Raw genomic sequence first — 23,845 nt, forward strand, 5'->3', positions numbered from 1 at the left:
AGAAGCCAAGCCAGGGGATGTGACTCCATCAGTGGGTCCTGCGGTGGCAGGTGTGGTCGCCAAGGAGACCGTGACCAAGGACGCCGTCTCCACGGATCCCCTGGCGCCGCGGGCGACCAACGACCTGGTCCTGCGTCGGGCGAGGCATCAGCAGCTCACCGGGACGCTGACCGACGCAGCTCCCGCCCTAGCAACAAGGTCATCAAGTCCGCCTCGGCAACCGCACTCTCAGTCATGATCCCGACAGGTACTTCAGATATTTTCCAAAATATTAGTTAACTCCCTTTGTATTTGTTTGTTTGTTTGTTTGATTGTCCCTGAATTGTTAGACAAGAGTACCGTAATGTCCCAACTATAAGCCGTGGCTTATACATTGATTTAACAAAATGCCTTCAGCTATGAGGTTAATACACGGGGGCAGTTAATATGGTATTAATATGGTTTCTTTTAACTTGCATAAAACACTGTCCCGTGACTTATACACAATACACAGAAAATTACTGTACTTTAAACGGGCAAGAATATGGGCTCATTTCCATCTATTGTCTCTAGCCAGTTCTTAAAACAGACAGCCTAGACTAAAAGGAGATTGCCTATGACCACGTAGTTCTGTTCAGTTTATTGATTTTGTATTAAGATGAAATACATGTACAAGTGGAGAGTCAAGTCAAGTCAAGTCAATTTTATTATCCCACAGAAGAGGGGAATTTTAGTTGTAGCCAGGTGTGAGGAGAGTATCTATAGCCTAGGTGCACAAAAGGCTCTTCCTGTACACTCATTTATTTCCGGTGGAAATTAAACTGTTCTGCATCTTCTGTTATATTATGCTCGTTAAATCTTCCACTCTGACACGGAATATCTTGTTTAACTAATAATAACAATTTCAACACGTATAAATCTTTCTTTGTCATAACGTGCTGATTCCCAGGTGCAGCATCCAACCGGGTCCGTGTAGACACTAATTGCATTACCAATAGCGGCAGGCTCAAACACACCTGGCTCCACCGGAAAGCCTTTCCTGCATATAGCGTATTGTAGGCCACTAATGATCAAGTTCATGTGGGTGCTTGTGCCTTGTCCTCTGCTGTCCATGGTCCTGAATCTCTCACACTGATGAATCGCTGCTCATGTTAAATGAATAATAAATACATAAAAACAGATTTAAAAAGATCAGTGGTCAGTGATTCTGTCTTGTTAAAAAGTTGTTGCTTTACTGGTGGATGGTAGGAAGCAGGAGAGATTGATGTGCGGGTTTTCCAGCCTGAGCTGCAGGGCGAAATCTAAATCTCTGGCCTAGGTGGATGGACTAGTGTGTTGTGGGATTTGGCACCCTCTACAGGCGGTGATGGGAACCCCGGCTTCAGAATGTAAAAATCCTATCATGTGTTTGGTCCATTCACTCCCTAAACAAGCTGATTTTAATTAACACACACTTCAGCCAGGAAGATCGAAGATGTGATAAGTGAAATCACCTGTGTTAAGTGCGCAGATAGACAAGCTAAGTGGTGAGTGCACCTGTAGGTGAGCTCAGTGTAAGATAGGCTTTAACTGCATCGTTTTCAATTGCTGAATAATCAAAATTGCTGAACAGAATTGTAATTTACATGGCTTCAAAGCACACCATGCACTTAACACAGGCAATTTCACAAATTAACTCATCTCTCTCTCTCTCTCTCTCTCTCTCTCTCTCTCTCTCTCTCTCTCTCTCTCTCTCTCTCTCTCTCTCTCTCTCTCTCTCTCTCTTTCTTTCTCCCTCTCTCTCTCAGTGGAACAGCACGGAAGCTCCCCATTGGCCAGTCCCATGTCTCCCCGCTCGCTCTCGTCCAACCCCTCGTCGCGTGACTCCTCCCCCTGCCGGGACTTCTGCCCCGCTGTCACTCTCCTGCGCTCGCCAATCACCATCCAGCGCTCGGGCAAGAGATACGGCTTCACGCTCCGCGCCATACGCGTCTACATGGGCGACACCGACGTCTACAGCGTCCACCACATCGTCTGGGTGAGAGAGAGAGAGAGAGAGAGAGAGAGAGAGAGAGAGAGAGAGAGAGAGAGGGATGGAGGGGGAGAGAGGGAGAGAGAGAGAGAGAGAGAGAAGGATGGAGGGGGAGAGAGGGAGAGAGAGAGAGAGAGAGAGAGAGAGAGAGAGAGAGAGACAGAGAGACAGAGAGATAGAGAGAGAGAGAGAGAGAGAGAGAGAGAGAGAGAGAGAGAGAGAGAGAGAGAGAGAGAGAGAGAGAGAGAGAGAGAGAGAGAGAGAGAGAGAGAGAGAGGAGCCAAAGGGACATTTGGGTCAAGGGTCTTGTGTCATAGAGGCAGTAGTGGGATTCGCCTGCAGCCGTCTTAAGATGAATGCGTAACGTGGTCATTCTACTCACTGTTGTCTTGTCCAATCACAGCACGTAGAGGACGGTGGCCCCGCCCAAGAGGCGGGGCTTTGTGCCGGTGACCTCATCACCCATGTGAACGGGGAGTCTGTCCACGGATTGGTCCACACGGAAGTGGTGGAGCTCATTTTGAAGGTGAGGGGTGCATTTGGATTGCACCAACTACTGTAGTTAAACCTAGGGGAGACAACTTTATGTCTGAGCCTCATTTCTGCATATTTTAGCATACTTCAGCATAATTCATTTAACTGCATTATAAATTCAACCATTTTAACACATGCTTAATAGTTTTTTGTTGTCAGAATAAAAGCATTATGTAAAATCATAATAGCAATAATAACAATAAAATCATACAAGTCTTTTTGCATATTGAAACAGATGAGAGTTGTTGATTCTTTAAATGTTATATTTTTCCAGAGTGGCAATAAAGTCACCGTGACAACCACCCCCTTTGAGAACACGTCCATCAAGATCGGCCCTGCCCGCCGTGCCAACCAGCAGTCCAAGATGGCGCGCAGGAGTAAGAAGACTCCGGGCAAGGAGGGACAGGACAGGTGTGAGGCGCCACTCGATTAGACTCGATTAAACCCAATTCAATTCAGTTCAACTCAGTTCATCTCAGTTCAATTCCACTCAATTCAGTTAAATTAAACTCCAATCAACTCAGATCAACTCAGATCAACTCAATTCAACTCACTTCAGTTCAACTCAATTCAACTCAATTCAGTTAAATTAAACTCCAATCGACTCAGATCAACTCAATTCAACTCACTTCAGTTCAACTCACTTCAGTTCAACTCAATTCAACTCAATTCAGTTCAATTAAACTCCAATCAACTCACTTCAACTCAATTCAACACAACTGAGTTCAACTCTACTAAACTGAGTTTATTTATTCATTTCATTAAATTGAAATGAACTTCAGCCTAGTAGTTCAACTCGATTCAACTCAATGCAGCTCAACATAATTCAGTTCAGCTCACTTCTCCACTCACGTTCTCTCTCTTGTTCTTTTTGTTCCGTGTGTTCCGCGGGCGCTGGCAGTAAGAAGCGGAGCTCTCTGTTCCGTAAGATCACCAAGCAGTGCAACCTGCTGCACACCAGCCGCAGCCTGTCCTCCCTCACCCGCTCCCTCTCCTCCAGCGAGAGCCTGCCCGCCTCGCCCACGCACGCACTGGCACAGGGTAAACGCACACACACACACACACACACACACACACACACACACACACACACACACACGCACACACACACACACATACACACACACACATACCACACACACACACACACACACGCACACACACACACACACACACACACACACACACATACACACACACACACACACACACCCACACACACACAGATATAGACACACACACACACACACACACAGATATAGACACACACACACACACACACACACACACGGACTGGCACAGGGTAAACACACACACACACACACACACACACACACACACACACACACACACACACACACACACACACACACATAGACATACATACACGCATACACACACACCCACACACACACGGACTGGCACAGGGTAAACGTACACACACACACACACACACACACACACACACACGGACTGGCACAGGGTAAACACACACACAGACACACATACACACACAGACATAGACTAACACACACACACACACGCACACACACATACCACACACACACTCTTTCAAATGGCTTTCAAATAGGTTTCAAGCCTTATACTTATAAACTATAATTATCTCTGCTTCTCTGTTTTCTGCTCTGTTTTCCCTCTCTCTTCCTCTCTTCCACTTCCATCCTCTCTTTCCATCTCTATTCTTCCCTCTCTCCTCTCTTCCACTTCCATCCTCTCTTTCCATCCCTCTATTCTTCTCTTCTCTTCCACTTCCATCCTCTCTTTAATCTCTCTATTCTTCCCTCTCTACTCTCTTCCATCCTCTCTTTCCATCTCTCTATTCTTCTCCTCTCCTCTCTTCCACTTCCATCCTCTCTTTCCATCTCTCTATTCTTCTCTTCTCTTCTACTTCCATCCACTCTTTCCATCTCTCTATTCTTCTCTCTCTCTCCCACTTCCATCCTCTCTTTCCATCTCTCTATTCTTCCCTCTCTCTCCTCATAAACTATCATTGTCAACTCCACCTTTTTATCTGCTTTCTCTCTCACACTCTATTATCTCTCTCTCTCTCTCTCTCTCTATCCTTTTGTCCTCTCTCTACTACCTTTATTCCTCCATTTCTCTGTCTCTTTCCCTCTCCTCCTTTCTCCCTTCCTCTCTGTTCCACCCACCTCCTCCCTCCATCTCTCTCTCTCCCTCCCTCTCTTTCTTCCTCCATCCCTTCCTCCCTCTCCCTCTATCCCTCTCTTCCTCGGTTCCTCTCTCCCTCCCTCTCTTCCTCCATCCCTCTCTCTCCCTCTCTTCCTCCCTCTTTTCCTCTCCCTCCCTCCCTCTATCCCTCCCTCCTTCTGTTTCTCTCCCTCTCTCTCTCTCCCTCCCTTCCTCCCTCCATCCCTCTCTCTCTCCTCCTCCTCCTCCTCTCTCAGGCATCTCCTCTCTGAGCACCTCCCCAGCCTCCAGCACGCCCAACTCTCCCGCCCCGTCCTCTTCCTCCTCCTCCTGCTCCTCCTCCTCCTCCGTGATCTCCCATCAGCCCCCGGGGCCCGGCGGCGCTGGCGTTGGCATCGGCGTTGGCGTCCAGCCCCCCGGTCCCGCCTCCGCCGCGGCGTCCCAGCAGGGTCGTCACATGCGCCCCTCCTCGCTGCACGGCCTCTCGCCCAAACTCCACCGCCAGTACCGCTCGGCGCGCTGTAAGTCGGCGGGCAACATCCCGCTCTCGCCGCTCGCCCACACGCCCTCGCCCCCCCAGGCCTCCTGCCCGCCGTCCTCCTCCGGCTCCCCCCCTCCGCCACCAGGGGGCGCCACCCCACCGCTGCCTGGACACCACGTGCCCGGGAGCAGCCACACCACCCAGGTACAGTATATATATTACATTATAGAGATTATATTATATTATATTATATTATATTATATTATATAACCGGGGAGCAGCCACACCACCCAGGTACAGTATATATATTACATTATAGAGATTATATTATATTATATTATATTATATTATATTATATAACCGGGGAGCAGCCACACCACCCAGGTACAGTATATATATTACATTATATAGATGATATTATATTATATTATATTATATTATATAACCGGGGAGCAGCCACACCACCCAGGTACAGTATATATATTACATTATATAGATTATATTATATTATATTATATTATATTATATTATATTATATAACCGGGGAGCAGCCACACCACCCAGGTACAGTATATATATTACATTATATAGATGATATTATATTATATTATATTATATTATATAACCGGGGAGCAGCCACACCACCCAGGTACAGTATATATATTACATTATATAGATTATATTATATTATATTATATTATATTATATTATATAACCGGGGAGCAGCCACACCACCCAGGTACAGTATATATATTACATTATATAGATTATATTATATTATATTATATTATATTATATAACCGGGGAGCAGCCACACCACCCAGGTACAGTATATATATTACATTATATAGATTATATTATATTATATTATATTATATTATATTATATAACCGGGGAGCAGCCACACCACCCAGGTACAGTATATATATTACATTATATAGATTATATTATATTATATTATATTATATTATATAACCGGGGAGCAGCCACACCACCCAGGTACAGTATATATATTACATTATATAGATGATATTATATTATATTATATTATATTATATAACCGGGGAGCAGCCACACCACCCAGGTACAGTATATATATTACATTATATAGATTATATTATATTATATTATATTATATTATATAACCGGGGAGCAGCCACACCACCCAGGTACAGTATATGTATTACATTATATAGATTATATTATATTATATTATATTATATTATATTATATAACCGGGGAGCAGCCACACCACCCAGGTACAGTATATATATTACATTATATAGATTATATTATATTATATTATATTATATTATATTATATAACCGGGGAGCAGCCACACCACCCAGGTACAGTATATACAGTGCCTATAGAAAGTTATCATACCCTTTTGAAATAGTTACTTTTTTTGTCTTACAGCCTGAAATCAAAACCCATTTTAAAAAAAATCTTTTCCAGTTTTATTGACAAATGTAGCTGTACAACATCAAAATAATGAAAAAAAAGTCAACAGTTCTGAAAATTAATAAAAAATTAAAAACTAGAATAACAGGGTTGGAAAAGTCATCATACCCCTGACTTAATACTTTGTCAAGCTTCCTTTTGCTTTCATTACAGCCATCAATCTGTTTGGATATGTCTCTATTATAGCTTTGCACACCTAGACAGGGGGATATTTGCCGAATTTTCTGTGCAGAATTGTTAAAATTTAGTCAAATTCTGTAGGGAATGGCGATGGACTGCTCTCTTCAAGTCAATCCACATATTTTCTATAGGATTTAAGTCAGGGCTCTGACTTTGCCACTCAAGGATATTCACCATCCTATCCTTAAGCCACTGCTTTGTTCTTTTGGCAGTATGTTTAGGATTTTTGTCGTGTTGGAAGGCGAATGACCTCCCCATCCTCAGCTGTTTAGGAGAGGGACGCAGGTTTTCCTCAAGAATTTTGGTGTACTTGGCAGCATCCATTTTCCCTTCTATCCTGACCAATTGCCCAGTCCCCGCTGAAGAGAAACATCCCCAAAACATAATGTTGCCCCCACCATGCTTCAAAGTAGGTATGGTGTGTTTTGGGTGTGTTTGGGTGTGTATACTGTGTTTGGTTAGCGCCTGGAGCTCAGTCCAAAAACTTCAATCTTAGTCTCCAAAAAGTTCGATCTTAGTCTCATCTGACCGTATAAGCTTTTTCCACATGGTAGCAGAATATTCCAGATGTGTTTTTGCACTGAACTCCAAGCGCAATGTTTGGCGAAAACCAACACAGTACACCACCCAAAACACACCATACCTAGTGTGAAGCATGGTGGGGGCAACATTATGTTTTGGGGATGTTTCTCTTCAGCGGGGACTGGGCAATTGGTCAGGATAGAGGGGAAAACGGATGCTGCCAAGTACACCAAAATTCTTGAGGAAAACCTGCGTCCCTCTCCTAAACAGCTGAGGATGGGGAGGTCATTCGCCTTCCAACACGACAAAAATCCTAAACATACTACCAAAAGAACAAAGCAGTGGCTTAAGGATAGGATGGTGAATATCCTTGAGTGGCAAAGTCAGAGCCCTGACTTAAATCCTATAGAAAATATGTGGATTGACTTGAAGAGAGCAGTCCATCGCCATTCCCTACAGAATTTGACTAAATTTTAACAATTCTGCACAGAAAATTCGGCAAATATCCCCCTGTCTAGGTGTGCAAAGCTATAATAGAGACATATCCAAACAGATTGATGGCTGTAATGAAAGCAAAAGGAAGCTTGACAAAGTATTAAGTCAGGGGTATGATGACTTTTCCAACCCTGTTATTCTAGTTTTTAATTTTTTATTAATTTTCAGAACTGTTGACTTTTTTTTCATTATTTTGATGTTGTACAGCTACATTTGTCAATAAAACTGGAAAAGATTTTTTTTTAAATGGGTTTTGATTTCAGGCTGTAAGACAAAAAAAGTAACTATTTCAAAAGGGTATGATAACTTTCTATAGGCACTGTATATTACATTATATAGATTATATTATATTATATTATATTATATTATATAACCGGGGAGCAGCCACACCACCCAGGTACAGTATATATATTACATTATATAGATTATATTATATTATATTATATTATATTATATAACCGGGGAGCAGCCACACCACCCAGGTACAGTATATATATTACATTATATAGATTATATTATATTATATTATATTATATTATATAACCGGGGAGCAGCCACACCACCCAGGTACAGTATATATATATATTATATTATATAGATTATATTACATTATATAGATTATATTATATTATATTATATTATATTATATTATATTATATAACCGGGGAGCAGCCACACCACCCAGGTACAGTATATATATTACATTATATAGATTATATTATATTATATTATATTATATTACATTATATAACCCGGGAGCAGCCACACCACCCAGGTACAGTATATATATTACATTATATAGATTATATTATATTATACTATATTATATAACCGGGGAGCAGCCACACCACCCAGGTACAGTATATATATCATATTATATTATATAGATTATATTATATTATACTATATTATATAACCGGGGAGCAGCCACACCACCCAGGTACAGTATATATATTACATTATATAGATTATATTATATTATATGATATTATATTATATTACATAACCGGGGAGCAGCCACACCACCCAGGTGCATCATATATATTATATTATATAGATTATATTATATTATATCATATTATATAACCCGGGATGAACCCCCCCCCCCCCCCCCCCATCACCCCACAGGCGTTCCCACCGGCGAAGCTGCACCCGGGTTCGTCGTCCTCGTCGTCCCCGGTGATGGTGCGTCCGCGGCCCAAGAGTGCCGAGCCCCCGCGGTCGCCGCTGCTGAAGCGCGTGCAGTCGGCCGAGCGCCTGGCGTCCTCGCCGCTCTCCTCCTCGCCGCCCTCGGGCTCCGCCATGACGACCGGCTCGCCCTCGGCAACGGGGGCGCACAGGAAGCACAGCCTGGAGCTGGGCGTCGTCGGCGGCGTCGGCGGCGTCGGAGGCATCGGATTGGCCGACTACAGGAAAGAGGGCGGGTTCCTGTGCGGGGAGCCGCCCCTGCAGAGCCTTCCGGAAACGGAGGCCGAGACGCTGGGCGTGCCCCCGTCGCCGCCGTCCCCTCCGCCGAAGACGACGCCGATGACCCCGTCGTCGCTACCGGAGACGGGCGTGCTCATCGTGAAGCCGATGAGGAAGCTGGGCCGCCAGGAGTCCCCGCTGAGCCGAGAGGTGCTGTTCCGGGAGCGAGAGAGGGAGCGAGAGAGGGAGCGAGAGAGGGAGAGGGGAAGAAGGGACAGAGACCGAGAGAGAGAGAGATCCTGGGACGCCACGCTGGGCCGGTCGGTGGCCAAGCTGGAGAGGACCACCCCGTCTGGAGCTTCGTCCGCAGACGCCCGGGCTGGAGGCGACCGCAAGCCCGCAGACGGTAGGCCCGCGTTGGGGGACGGAGGAACGGGCGAACCCCCTGGAACCACATCAACATCCAAAACCACCACCATGTCCAACACTGAGACCACAGGTTTTCCCGCCCAGTGCAAACTCAGCGACCCCTCGACAGCAAAAGCGTCCTTAAGCTCTGGTGCTGCTACCCCTGAATCCGAGGCCGTCCGACCTGCCAGCGCGTCTCTGTCTCCGACTGCTGCAAAAACGACAGATCCCAGAATTCTTGGCAGCGTGGCAGTCGCAACAGATCCTGGATGTGGCGCCAAATTCCTCCCAGCCTCCTCCGGCAAGCAGAGCCAGCCAGAGAAAACGGCCAAGCAGCTGCAGCCTCAGTTAGATCGAGTTCAGGCTAAACCTGATGGAAAGGACATTCCAGGGAGTTCTAAGGTGGTCGCACAGGCCCTTCCACAGGCGAAGAGTTCTGCAGGCCAGGGTTCCGCACCTGCTATTGTCTCAGAACCTTCTAGAATCTCCAAAGCGCCTGGTGTAGGTGAGGGAGTTCTGAAAAAGAATGGCCTGGACACCCCCACTACTAGGCTTCCAGACCCCAGGCTGAGAGGCTCCATAGCTGGTCCTGTGAAGGGACTGCTCGCCGTGGGCCCAGCCCAGGTCCAGGCCCCCGTCCTGGGGAAGATGCGTCAGGAGAAGGGCCTGGCAGTGAACTGTTTCCGGGGCACCCTTGACTGGGAAGAGAAGCGACTGTTGGAGGTGGTGGAGGAACATTCGCCGTCCCCGACTCCAAGCCCCTCCCCCACCGCCACGCACACTCCCATCTCCATCCAATCACGGCCCGTCTCCCCAGGCGACCGCAGCGGCGGCTCTGCACAACAGCCAACAGCCAAGATGGCCTCCTCCCCAGCTCCTCATACTCCTTCAGCTCCTCCTCCCGTCACTCCCAAGAGCCAGGCCCAAGAGGGGACCAGGGACCGGGAGAGCCCCAAGACCAGTGAGGGGAAGCAGGCAGGCCCAGCAGGAAAGCCTGAGGCTGAGGCAAGAAGTAGGCCCGGACTCACAGTAGCCGCCTCACCAGGGCTTGTCTCTCCTCCTCCTCCTCCTCCTCCTCAACCTCAGTCGGCTAAAAGCCCCAGCATTCCAAAGCCCACGGCCTGATGGGTAAAGACTGCCGAGGGATCGATGCGTTGGGGGTCATCAGTTTAGAACCTTAAGGAAACCTTCATGTCATGAGTTAGAACTTACCGGAGCATTCTGGCTGAGACGGTCTTGACCATGAGGACTAATGAGACAAATATAAGCAAATGTAGACTCTCTCTCTCTTTTTCTCTTTCTCTCTCTCTCTTTCTCTTTCTCTTGCTCTGTCTCTAGAATATGATTCGGTTGCCATGGTGATTTAGGGCTGTCCTTTTTAAAGTTGAAATCTGTCACATACACACCTGATCTAACCGGTACACACCAGGAAGGTGAAGTATGTATGTAAGTGAGTGTGGTTGTGTGTGTGTGTATGTGTGTGTGTGTGTGTGTGTGTAGATATGCAAATGAAGTGCTTTAACAGAATCACCTGAAGCTGAAAACTGTGAAGACCAAAATCCAAACTCCTAGCCGACTGAAGATGCGTGAAGTGTTGGTCCCAGGCCTGCCTGCTGTCGATGTGAAACACTCTCTCCTAAAGACTCAGAGTGTGAAACACTCTCTCCTACAGAGTCAGAGTGTGAAACACTCTCTCCTACAGAGTCAGAGTGTGAAACACTCTCTCCTAAAGACTCAGAGTATGGAACACTCTCTCCTAAAGAGTATGGCGACGCACACTCTTCCTGGGCAGCATGTGGAGTATGATCACAGATGACAGTAATGCGCTAATAGTCTGACGATGTCTAACAGAGACCATCATTCAGCCATAAGGCCATGTGTCCGCTGTAGGAACTGGGGCCCGGCTTTCCCTTCCCACTGCAGGGGTTTGACCAAACACACACACACACACACACACACACACACACACACACACACACACACACACACAGTCATCAGGTGTCACCTGCACCTACATGCACTCCCCACACGTACACATACAGACAAAGACACACATACTTGCTTACGCACACACACACACACACACACACACTTGCTTACACACACACACACACACACAGTCATCAGGTGTCACCTTCACCTGCACCGACATATACCCCCCCCCACACACAGACAAAGACACACACACTTGCTTACACACACACACACACACACACACAGACACAGACACAGACACAGACACAGACACACACACACACACACACACACACACACATACTTGCCTGTACCCACATGCGCGCGCGCACACACACACACACACACACACACACACACACACACACACACACACACACACACACACACACACACACACACACACATACAGAGGGCTGGACTCCTGTGAGGGTCTCATGGAAAGGAGGTTTGTGTGAGTGTTGTGAGCATGGGTCTGGCGCCCCCCGGTGGTGAACACAGATGCATGCGTGACAGGGCAGTGCTGCTCTGCCCGTGCCGAGCCGATGGGCTTTAAGCTGTATACATTCCACGTGGCTCCTTGAAAGCAGGGTTTAAAAAAAAAAAAAAAAAAAAAAAAAACATATTCTAAAATTCACTCTCTGATGTTTTGGCTTCCACAGCCCTCCCCCAACACTATGGCCTGGATAAATGCACACTTCATCACTGATGCCAGTCAACGCATTTGATTTTCTTGACAGCCTCTGAGATGGGCTTTAGTGCCTAACAGACTGTGTCTCATCATGCGATAAGCTTAAGCCATCCTGACACCAGAAGACTTTGACAAGATTTGGGAAAGATTTTAACTTTTGATGAACTGGGTAAACCCGCCCCGATCTGCCGGTGATTGGATTTTGCCCTTGCTGCTCAGGCTGTAAAGCTGCATGTTTATCTCCCCTGCTTCCGTCACAAATTTGCGGGGACCAATTGCAGGACTTCCATAAATCCAGCGCACCAGGATCATTGGTCTGATTGGTTGAAGGACTATCCGAGTGTACAGAGCAATTTGAACTATGCCCAGTTGATCGCGCTTCTTGTGCAGTAGAAGTACAGTGCAGACTCCCCAGACCACTGTTCAGTCTCAAAAGATTGAGCTTGGTCCGGTGATAGCCAAGCGAGTCTTTTGTGTAAAGCCTGAATAGTCAAAAGACTCAAGAATCTTTCCCAAAATGTTGTCAAAGTCTTCTTGTTTGTGGTGTAAATGTCTTGGAGGGTATGTTGTGACTAGGGTCGCAATGAATGACCACACACATTTCCCTCCCGTGGGATAATAACCTTGACCTTGACCTTGACCTTGACCTTGGTGTAGTAGTGGTAGTCAGACACCATGACTGCCACGATGTCGTTGAATTGTGCTCCAAACGCGTCAGGACAGCACAGTACAAGCTCAGTGCAGACTCCAGTATAATTGTTGTGGAACACCCTAGTCAGATACATGTCACTCGCTCTAGCTCCCTCTCTTATTCACTTTCTCTCTCTCTCTCTCTCTGTTTTTCTCTCTTTCTCTCTCTCATTCACTCTCTCACTGTCTCTCTCTCTCTCCCTCTCTCTCTCTCCGTCACTCTCACTCTCTCTCACTATATATATATATATATATATATATATATATATATATACATATACAGATATCAGTTCAGTCCAGTGGGGGGGTGGAGGAGAGGCTATGCAATTCCCATCTCCAGAGGTTTGATATTTGAGGCGTTTAGAGCTCCTCCCCTCCACTCTATTCCAGCATCATCAGCCCGGAGTGACTTTAACTTCCTGGGAAAAGTTTCAAGTAGCCTATAGCGACTTTAACTTCCTGGGAAAAGTTTTGAGTAGCCTATAGCGACTTTAACTTCCTGGGCACAGTTTTGAGTAGCCTATAGCGACTTTAACTCCCTGGGCACAGTTTTGAGTAGCCTATAGCGACTTTAACTTCCTGGGCAGTTTTGAGTAGCCTATAGCGACTTTAACTTCCTAGGAACAGTTTTGAGTAGCCTATAGCGACTTTAACTCCCTGGGAAAAGTTTAGAGTAGCCTATATCGACTTTAACTTCCTGGGAAAAGTTTCGAGTAGCCTATAGCGACTTTAACTTCCTGGGCAGTTTTGAGTAGCCTACAGCTCGCACTTATAGCCTCTTTCATTCACCCTATAGCTACCGTGCTTGGGTACATCTCCATAGTAACAACTGTAATATCACGGAGGGAAAACACCCCGTTCCCGCCGTTCCGCTTCGTCCGACTGTTATAGTGACTTACAGTAAAATGTGAAAAACAACAACAAAGCTTTATGTAAACGTTTTATAATAAGAATAGCCTATACGTCATTGTTCTTTCTGGAGGGTAAAGTGTGTTGACCAGTGGGTGATGTAATATTAACCATACGTAGCAGTGTCGATTTGGAGAGATAAGGCTGGCTTTATTATAGCCTAACAGGAAATCAGAAAACTCTTCTTTTTTTTTGTAATGATCTATTTATGCTGAAGGCATACTATTGTTGTAGACCATTCTCAATATCATTCAAAATTATTTATGGTAAGATGCACTTTATATGTTATGTTAAATTCTTATGTTGTTGATATTGTTGTTGTTGTTGTTGTTGTTATTGTTGTTATTTGTTAATGGACCTATTTCCAGTCTATCGACTGCTTTGAGAACTGTTGGGTCAGTCCAGGAGATGGACTACATGTTGATTGTAAATAGGCAAGAGGAAAAACAACCTATAAGTATAATTGTTATCTATAATTATGTTACCTTTGTATTATTACTGTTATTATTATTGCTATTCATATAGTTCATATTATGATTGTTATTATTATTATTATTATTATTATTATTTAGTCTAAATGTTTTATTTGATTTAATTTTAATGTTAAGTATGTTTTCTCTGGCACCTTGAGATGTTGTTTCAGTGTGGAATAAAAAGTATTACAGGACCTATGGAAACTGATCTTGAATCTTTCAATTTCACACACACACACACACACACACACACACACACACACACACACACACACACACACACACACCCCACACACACTCTCTCACACACACACACACACACACGGCATGCATCGCGCAGCAGTAAATCGGCGGTGCATTAGAAAGTTGAATTGATGGACTATCTCGTACATATAACACCTTTCCTGAACATGTGCAGCCTATTTTCTGTAATGAAGCATATTATATTGACACATTTCATGGCTTAGAATAGCCATAGGCGATGATTACTTTCTCTTTGTCGTAAATTCTAGGGGCGAGGCCATTAAAATGAGCATAATATAGGGGCGTGATATTTAAATCACGCTTGTTTCCAGCCGCCACATTTATCAACAAACGTTCATTCTTACGCTGGAATTGGAGTGATACGAAAGTTTGATGAATCACACGTGAGCCCTGTCGTAAGATGATTTCTGCGCTCAGATATGCGCTGGTTTCTATGCTCTGTTGATAAATGAGGGCCACTGTTTCTACAGTGCATTTTCTTTCCCTCTCTCTGTTTCTTTGGATTCCATTCAGTTTTTGGAATTTTATATGTCAATCCTATAGGATTCCTGCTATTGGAATCCTGTAAGAGTTTGGCTCCAAAATCTGATTGGAATCCGTTAGGACCTTTTGAGAAGGTCTCTCTCCCATTCAGTAGATGGCGGTAAAGCACTATAAGTTTGCATAACCGCCAAGGAAAACAAAGAAGAAGCGCTGTCTACTCTGCAATAACCCGCCAACGTAAGTGACAATTTAACACGCTCACGTTGCGTGTTGAAAGTTGAACCAAGTTCAGCGCTCCGCCTTTTCAAAGCTAGCGTTACACTAGCGTCTACGACAATAGAGTGGTAAGTTAAAATGTCACGTTGTCCTGGCAACGCGATTTCCAGTTCAAACAAACTGCAAATGGCATTTTCTATCGCCTCACTGTGTTGTTTCTTTCATAATGAAAATAAATCAATTTTAAATGGAGAAAAAGCTTCCGCACTTTATCTAAAGGAATACACTTTTTTTTAGTCTGTATGTTTAGAGAATCAACTTTTTAAAGTGTGTTTTGTTTAGAGAATCCTGTGTTTATCTGTAAACATGTGAGTTCAGAAAACTGAAACCGTTTGACAATGTTGGTTTTGATACAAATATATGTAATGACTGTTTAGAATGGAAACCAGACGAATTATTGGGAAAAAATCCAAGTGAATGAGGCAATGAGCAGTGTTTACACATTTAATCCTCATGTAGACAAGGCCATTGCTCAACTTCCAAGTGAATGAGCAGTGTTTACACATTTAATCCTCATGTAGACATGGCCATTGCTCAACTTCCAAACGTCTTAGAGGTGAAAGACTACATTTAGTAAAACCTTAAAGGGGACATATTATGCAAAACTCACTTTTTGCGGGCCTTTGTGTTCATATTTAGGCCTCTACTGTTCTTATAAACACTCCAAGCGTGAAAAAAACCCATCCATCCGTTTTCTGTAGATCAGTAGAAAGACTTTTGTGTCAAGAATAGTATGCTGCTGTGAGCATTTGGATTGCTCCCTTATTCTGATGCAATACTAAGGGAATTTGCATAGACCAACCCTACCACCAGGGTCTAACATATGTGGTTGGATGCCGGTGTTCTAGTTTGACTGGTTTTTATGTTAACTGGTGATATTTGCATAACATCAGTGAATATTCAAAAAGGCCCTGCCTACTTCTTAAACGCGTTCTGCTCTGCCTCCGCCCCTCAGAGTTTGTATTTTCACAAAATGCTTGCAAGTGAGAGAAAATAATGGATAGCATATGGCTGAAAGCATCACCAGTTTATGTCTAATACATGTTCGTCTAAGCATTAATCACACAAATACGACACATGCTATGCTAATAGCAAAAAATGAAATGAAACAATGTAGCCTAGCTACCCAGCGATGGCTGGATTCGAACCGTGGATGTCGTAGACAAAAACATCCCATCAAGAGTGGCTTATACCCCTACACTACGAGCTGCTAGAAAATCCAGGTGATTTTTAACAATTTATTGGGCTTTGGCAAAGTTAACACAGGTTAACATACTGTGAGAAATATACGCCTATGTTAACTGGTGATATCACAATTTAACATGGGCATGCAAGTCTCGAAATATAGCCTAAAGTAGGCTCATCTTGCTTCAACTAGCCTACAAACAGGCATGATCCCTACCACTTTATTCTGTTTTTGGGGTAAAATGAACAAGTAAGGCAAAAACGTGATAATTTCATTGTTAAATTGTGAATCATCTCACAGAATGTCACATGCTTATCTCGAACAGATTTTTAAAAGGCTATGCTGCTCGTAGCCTGTTGCAAAACATTCTTCAGATGTATTGCTAATGAACGTAGGCTATACTTAAATATTGATCGGCTGACAAACATTGTCACAACATAACATATAGCTATTCATTTATTGGGAAGACCATAAATATCCTAACTTCAGTTCAGCAGATTTGTGGCGCAATTGAGTAAGGGCATACAGTTACAAATCTTGACGTTTTAATGAGCAGTTCGAGGCCCAGTGATCATGTTTTTTGCATTAGATAACGTGTTTCTGTCCCTCAAAATGAACAACGTCTGGAATGAGGTCATGCCCGTTTGTTGTTACTGTAGCCTATGACATAAATCTATTATTTAAGGCTTGCATTCCTGTGTTTGCTCATGTCATGAGCCATCCCACTTAACGTGGACGTCATGATTTCAGTATAATAAGCTACGCTAGCTCTCAGTTTATCAGCGTTTACCGTAGTGCAGTGGTAAAGATGCAGCTCTTGGACCATTTTGCCCACGCGAGACTCATGCTCGAAATCCAACAAAGCCTTGTTGTTTTACTTGAACAATTTCTTTTTCTAGAGCATCTTGTGTGGATTATGCTTAAGCACACCTGCATGAATCGGTGATGTCGGCATGTTTTTGGCAAGATCTTTATTCCCAATTATCTCGCTCACTGCAGCTTCCTGAAAATGTGAATCTCCAGCACTCGAGGGGCGGAGGCAGAGCAGAGCGCTGTTAACAAGTAGGGAGGGTTCTTGTTGAATATTCAGTGATTTTATGCAAATATCACAATCTGAACTGATCACAAGATAACATGGTACACCGGCTCTGTTAGTAGTCATTTTCACCTGTGAAACGAGCAGCGTAATCAATACACGCAGCCGGAGGCGTGGCCAGCCAAGAAACGGCTCAATTTGGGAGAGACCAATTCTAAACTTGTTTAAAAAGAGGTATAATACGTCCCCTTTAATAATCTCACGGCGATGGTATTTCATCGTGCACCCCTTTCCTCTTTTTGGCCACTATGTACAGGTATATAGGATGTGGCACTATTGAGCACAGTATGTCAACCGCCATATGAAGAAGAAGAAGATTGACCACAGTCCACGCGTTATGGACTCAAAACAATGGTTTTTCCTCACTATTCATTAACCCAAGGTAAGAAGTGTAATCTATTTTTTATGGGTCTAATTTATCACGTTTATGTGGGATGTTGTGGCGTAGTTGTTACAATACTGACGCTGGTTTTAAGGTATCATTATGGCTATCTTAGCATCGTAGGTTTGTCCAGATACAAACGAGGCTTTTGGTGAAATGTCGCAGTAAGTGATGATTTCATACCATGTATTTATTTGTTCAGACGTATATTGTTAATGTCCTCGCGTTATATAAGCTCATGTGTCCGATTATGTCATGAAATATCAGTGTGTTGTCAACGGTAGTGTCTAGCATAGTATGAGCGCTATAATGGTGCGATCTATCAGTTCATCAATGACCCTGGCGATCTCTGGAGGTCCACTCTTTGTGAACGTTTGGAGACCACAGACATAACCTTAGTTAGAGTATTGGTTAATTTGCCTGAGGAAGACCCAAGGGTCGAAACGTTACTTTTTATAAACATGGGAGCTCAAGCAGTGTTGTCGACATTACCTTCTGTTACATCTCCCCAGGAAATGTTAACAGGTCTATAAGCACTGTGACCAGCTCTGTCTTTTGATTAGTATATAATTATTTTGCTTGTGCTTGTGTGCTTGTGCAGAACAACTCATCGTGATGGAGCACCTGTAGGCTACTTCCTGAGGGGCTGTGATACAGCAGGATTTTAAAACTTAGATCTTCTAGTTTTCAAATATATATTTGTTGTTATTGTTACGGAGAAGGCTGTTGATGGTCCTCATGTAGACACAGTCAAGACTGAAATTGCCCCAGAGGAGGTTGAGTGGGGGTAGGTAGGAGGTGTGAAATTGCCCCAGAGGAGGTTGAGTGGGGGTAGGTAGGAGGTGTGAATTGGAAAATGATTGGGTAAGAAGGTAACCAACCAAGACAGCTTTCCTGCTGCAACTTTCCTGCTTCATGTTTGTGATATCAATTCTATTTGCAGTCATCTCTTCTATTTGTATGTGCATTTATTATGTGCCTAGGTGTGTTTATCTTTTCGGTAATGAGTACAAATCTATGGAGCAAGTACTGTATACCACTTACAGTATATTAACTAGAAAAGCACTCAGAGAGCGCAGCTACCTCCGCCTGCATTGTTCTTCCTAGGTTGTCATACATTTGAACCTAAACTATTCAGAACGCCACCACGTGGCCATATCATGCCATTACACCACTAAGCTAAATACATAAACGCCAACGGAATCCCGATGGATCACTCCCAAAAATAATTGTTTCTTCCTTTGGTCAATTCAGACCTTCCCTGAAAATGTAATTGAAATCTATCCATAACTTTTTGAGTTATCTTGCAAACAAACAGACAGACAGACAAACAAACAAACCCCAATGAAAACATAACCTCCTTGCCGGAGGTAATGATCCACTTTCAGATGTCCATCTGAACAAACAATTGTATATAAACAAATAAACATAGATTCATAAAAACAGCATGCAGTGTTTTTTTTTCAGAACAGTGACAGTGGTAGAATAAAATGCAGACACTCAGTTACTAGGAAAGCAATTTTCATGTTCAGTTTGAAAAGAGTTTTGTACGGCATGTACATGTTCACATACTTGTGTTAACGCACACACGCATGTTTTGGAAAAACTTGATTTTCATTACATGAAAAAAATACCTTTTCTGTAAATTCAGTATTGTTAATGTTTAGCTCTATTGTGTACTTTCTGATGGACCTTAAGAGTTCAGATCCTACTGAAACTCTTCCCACAGTAATGATATGGTTTTACTCTTGGTATTCCATTAGACTACACATTTAACTAAAGGTCTTTCCAGTCAGAACAATGATGAGGCTTTTATCATTTGTGATCTTTCTGGTGTTTCATTAAAGAACACCTTTGACTAAAGGCCTTTCCACAGACAGAGCACTGATATGGCTTTCCTCCTGTATGAGTGCGCTGATGGATGACAAGCTCTGACCTGGTCTTGAAACTCTTACCACATGTAGTACACTGATAAGGCTTTTCTCCTGTGTGGATCCTCTGGTGTTTATTTAGATGAGACCATTGGCTAAAGGCCTTTCCACAGTCAGAGCACTTGTATGGTTTTTCTCCCGTGTGTGTGCGCTGATGGACAGTGAGTTCCCAGTTGGTCTTGAAATTCTTCCCACATGTAGTACACTGAGAAGGCTTTTCTCCTGTGTGGATCTTCTGGTGATCCTTTAGATTAGACCCCTGACTAAAGGCCTTTCCACAGTCTGAGCACTTGTATGGTTTTTCTCCCGTGTGGATCCTACAGTGTTCCGTTAGTATATGCCTGAAACGAAAGGCCTTCCCACAGTCTGAGCACTTGTATGGTTTTTCTCCTGTGTGTATGCGCTGATGGGCAATGAGTTCCGAGTTGATCCTGAAACTCTTCCTACATGTGGTGCACTGATATGGCTTTTCTCCAGTGTGGATCCTCCGGTGTGACTTAAGAAGACTCATCTTACAGAAGACTTTTCCACAGTCAGTACAATGATGTCCCTTAACCTCAGTATGTCTCCTCTCGTCTGTGTTGATTATAGCAGAAGAAAAATGGGGAAACATATTGAAAAACAAGTACAGTATTAATATTATGTTTTGACAATATGTAAACAATACAAATAAAAAAAAAATAGGAACTTGCCTGTAGGAGCAGAGTCTTTCTGAATAACTTCCTCCTGGTAAATTTCCATCAGTGGAGACTTTTCCTTTTTGCAGTCAAAAGTTGATGATGTATGTTTTTCGGTCTTGCAGTCTTGATCCAGTCCAGGGTTTTCTTCCACTTTTTGAACACCAAACAGGTATTCTGGAAGGAAATCATCAAATTCTTCTTCTTTTATCTCCTTCACTGGCATAGGCAGCGGTGTTGGTTCAGTAAATCCTGACATGACTGACTCTAGTTCTGTGATATGTGAAAAATTCCAGTCCAATATTATATCAACTGATGGATGAAAAAGCAAAGACTAACAAACTATATATGTTCTATGCTTAGAGCGTCCTCTTGCCCACCTCTCAACATGAGAGCTCAGAAATCTGACCACTCTGGTGTTTATAAAATGCTTTTTCTCTCTGACCCATTAGGATCAACTGACCAATCAGTGACTGGAGTATTTATGATGCTAATTAGAATGATAGGGCATCAAGTGGGCGTGGTCACCTGCAGACTCTCCACAAAGGAGGGTGGGAGGGGGTGGAGTGGAGGTGTGAAATTAAAGATGGGGAGAGTAGGAACAGGTTGTGGGTAATGAACAAAGAAAGCTCCAATATTTCCTTTTGTAAGTTTAAAGCATCACTGTGCCAAACTAAACATGTGAGTGCAGAAAACTAAAACCATCCCACAGTGTTGATATTATGATTTCTTACCTATTAGGTTGCTAGTTTCAAATAAACATCTACATTTGTTGGTAGTCTCGTTTCCATTCTTAACAGTCATTACACTAAATTGTTGTAGTCAGAACATAAAAATGTACTCTTGCTATGAAAGTATTCATTCCAAAAATAAAGACATTGCTTTGAGTTTGCTAAATGGTTAAATGTTATCTTCATGATTTTGTGCAATGTTTATTGTTCCACGTTTTTAAACAAACGATTACACGTATAATTCAATTTATTTGAAAATGCCCATATGGGAGAATGGTGGTGGTGCATTCATTGCTTTTTCAAAAGGGAGCAGTTATCCAACTGACGACAGTTACACAGAAAGGAGGCATGGTTGTTAGTAACGCACACTTGAAGCTCCCTGCAAACTTGCTAGTCTTTTCCATTGTGTGTTTTTGGAGTGCTAAGAAGAGGCCTTGTCTTCGTCTTTGAAGGATTTGACTCTTTTCTCAGTTCTACCAAGCCGGGTTTGATTAATCTTGATAAATGTCATAAAATGACATTTCAACCATTTGGTAGAGCTCGATCAAAGCATAAAATGACATTTCAACCATTTGGTAGAGCACGTCTTTAAAAATGTATTTGACTGTTATAAGAGTTATTTTTTTGCATTAAGTTGCATAATTATGTTCAATAACACATCTGAAATGATAATGTGTCAAAAAAGTATTCGTACCTTGGAAAATTTTGTTAAAATCAGTCCTCATGTGACGATCAAATTTTCTCGGCCTCAATTCATGTTTAAAAGAGTACTGGGAAAGCATACAGCTCAAAGACGCAATGCCATCTAGAGGATTTGTTTAGCATAGCTCAACTAAACCAAGTGGTAGGGAAGGCTCATTCAGGTTGAGTTAAGCTGAACGCATTACCGTCGACCAAACGGTTGCGCAGAACCTTTTAATTGTAGTCTACTTGCATTTCAAAAAGCCCTGCAATCAAATTGAGCAAGTTGAGCCCAGGAACCTACTGTATTGGGCATTACCTCACAACCAATGTGCTGTTTGAAACATTATTTTGTTGCCATGTTATTGAAGGTGAACCTTTACATTTTTTAAAGAGCTTCATATGTTGTATGTGTGACCGTTGAAAGTATTTTATTTTGTGTTTTTCTTTGTGTTGTTTCTTTTTCCATTGTGAACATTTTCAACCTGAATCTAACTAAGTAACTGAACCTAATTGCACTTATCTAAACTAAACAGGAAACAAAATTGGTTTGAGTTGTTGGGGCCTTTTTGAAGATTAGATAAATGTCAAATCAGACTTTGGTAACCTGACAAGGTTATGATACAATTTGCCTTATTCAGACCAACATGAGCTACAGGTGCTCAAACCACAGGACTGTTGTGTTCTATGGATTTACCAGTGGGGGTTGATAACACACTACCTGTAATGCTAGTCAGTGTACCCTGTAGCCTTGTTTTGGACACCACAAAGGACACCACCTGAATACAGCTAGTACAGACTGCGCTCAGAATTCACCAACCTTTTGGAGTGCAAGTGGACTTGAGTTATGGGAGAAGCTTTTACATGAGTGAGCACTGTTTACACATTTGATGGTCCTCATGTAGACACAGTCAAGACTGAACTTGCCCCAGAGGAGGTCAAGTGGGGGTAGGTAGGAGGTGTGAAATTGCCCTAGAAAAGGTTGAGTGGGGGTAGGTAGGAGGTGTGAAATTGTCCCAGAGGAGGTTGAGTGGGGGTAGGTAGGAGGTGTGAAATTGCCCCAGAGAATGTTGAGTGGGGGTAGGTAGGAGGTGTGAAATTGCACCAGAGGAGGTTGAGGTGGGGGGTGGAGAGGAGGTGTAAAATTGCCCCAGAGAATGTTGAGTGGGGGTAGGGAGGAGGTGTGAAATTGCCCCAGAGGAGGTTGAGTGGGGGTAGGTAGGAGGTGTGAAATGGAAAATGATTGGGTAAGAGGGTAACCAACCAAGATAGCTTTCCTGCTTCATGTTTGTGATATCGATTCTATTTGCAGTCATCTCTTTTATTTACATGTGCATTTATTATGTGCAAAGGTGTGTTTATCTTCTCGGTAATGAGTACAAATCTATGGAGCAAGTATACCACATATATCTACAATATGAAAAAAGAAAACCATGTAACTTTAAGAAGCTTTATTTTTGCAACACATTCACATATATCATCATTTGAACCAGAATTCATATTCATATAATCCACTTTTAGATGTCCATCTGAACAAACAATTGTATGTAAACAAATAAACATAGATTCATTCATTCAATGTTTTCGATAGAACTGGTCAGTCAGGCAAAGCAACGATTTCAAAGCGATTTTATGGCTATGACAATTTTGCATAGGGTCTCTTTAATATTTAACTCTATTGTGTACTTTCTGATGGACCTTTACAATTCAGCTCTTACTGAATGTAATGCACTGATATAGTTTTACTCTTC

At 43.2% G+C, this 23,845-nt stretch overlaps 1 protein-coding gene and 1 pseudogene across 1 annotated transcript in view; both read left to right on the forward strand.

Annotated features, from left to right (window-relative positions):
• Positions 1-11,634, forward strand: part of LOC134079999 (microtubule-associated serine/threonine-protein kinase 1-like) — an 81,239-nt gene extending 69,605 nt beyond the window's left edge. Inside the window, 9 exon segments of the mRNA XM_062536217.1 lie at positions 3-167; positions 170-247; positions 1,767-1,996; positions 2,394-2,516; positions 2,799-2,935; positions 3,426-3,565; positions 4,951-5,081; positions 5,142-5,378; positions 8,964-11,634. Coding sequence (XP_062392201.1) covers positions 3-167; positions 170-247; positions 1,767-1,996; positions 2,394-2,516; positions 2,799-2,935; positions 3,426-3,565; positions 4,951-5,081; positions 5,142-5,378; positions 8,964-10,775 — 3,053 coding nt within the window. The 3' untranslated portion in view covers positions 10,776-11,634.
• The window catches only part of LOC134076331 (zinc finger protein 850-like), a 769,162-nt pseudogene that overhangs the window by 663,899 nt on the left and 81,418 nt on the right, over positions 1-23,845 (forward strand).

This window comes from Sardina pilchardus, chromosome 1 (genome assembly GCF_963854185.1).
Source record: "Sardina pilchardus chromosome 1, fSarPil1.1, whole genome shotgun sequence".
Lineage (NCBI taxonomy): Eukaryota > Metazoa > Chordata > Actinopteri > Clupeiformes > Clupeidae > Sardina > Sardina pilchardus.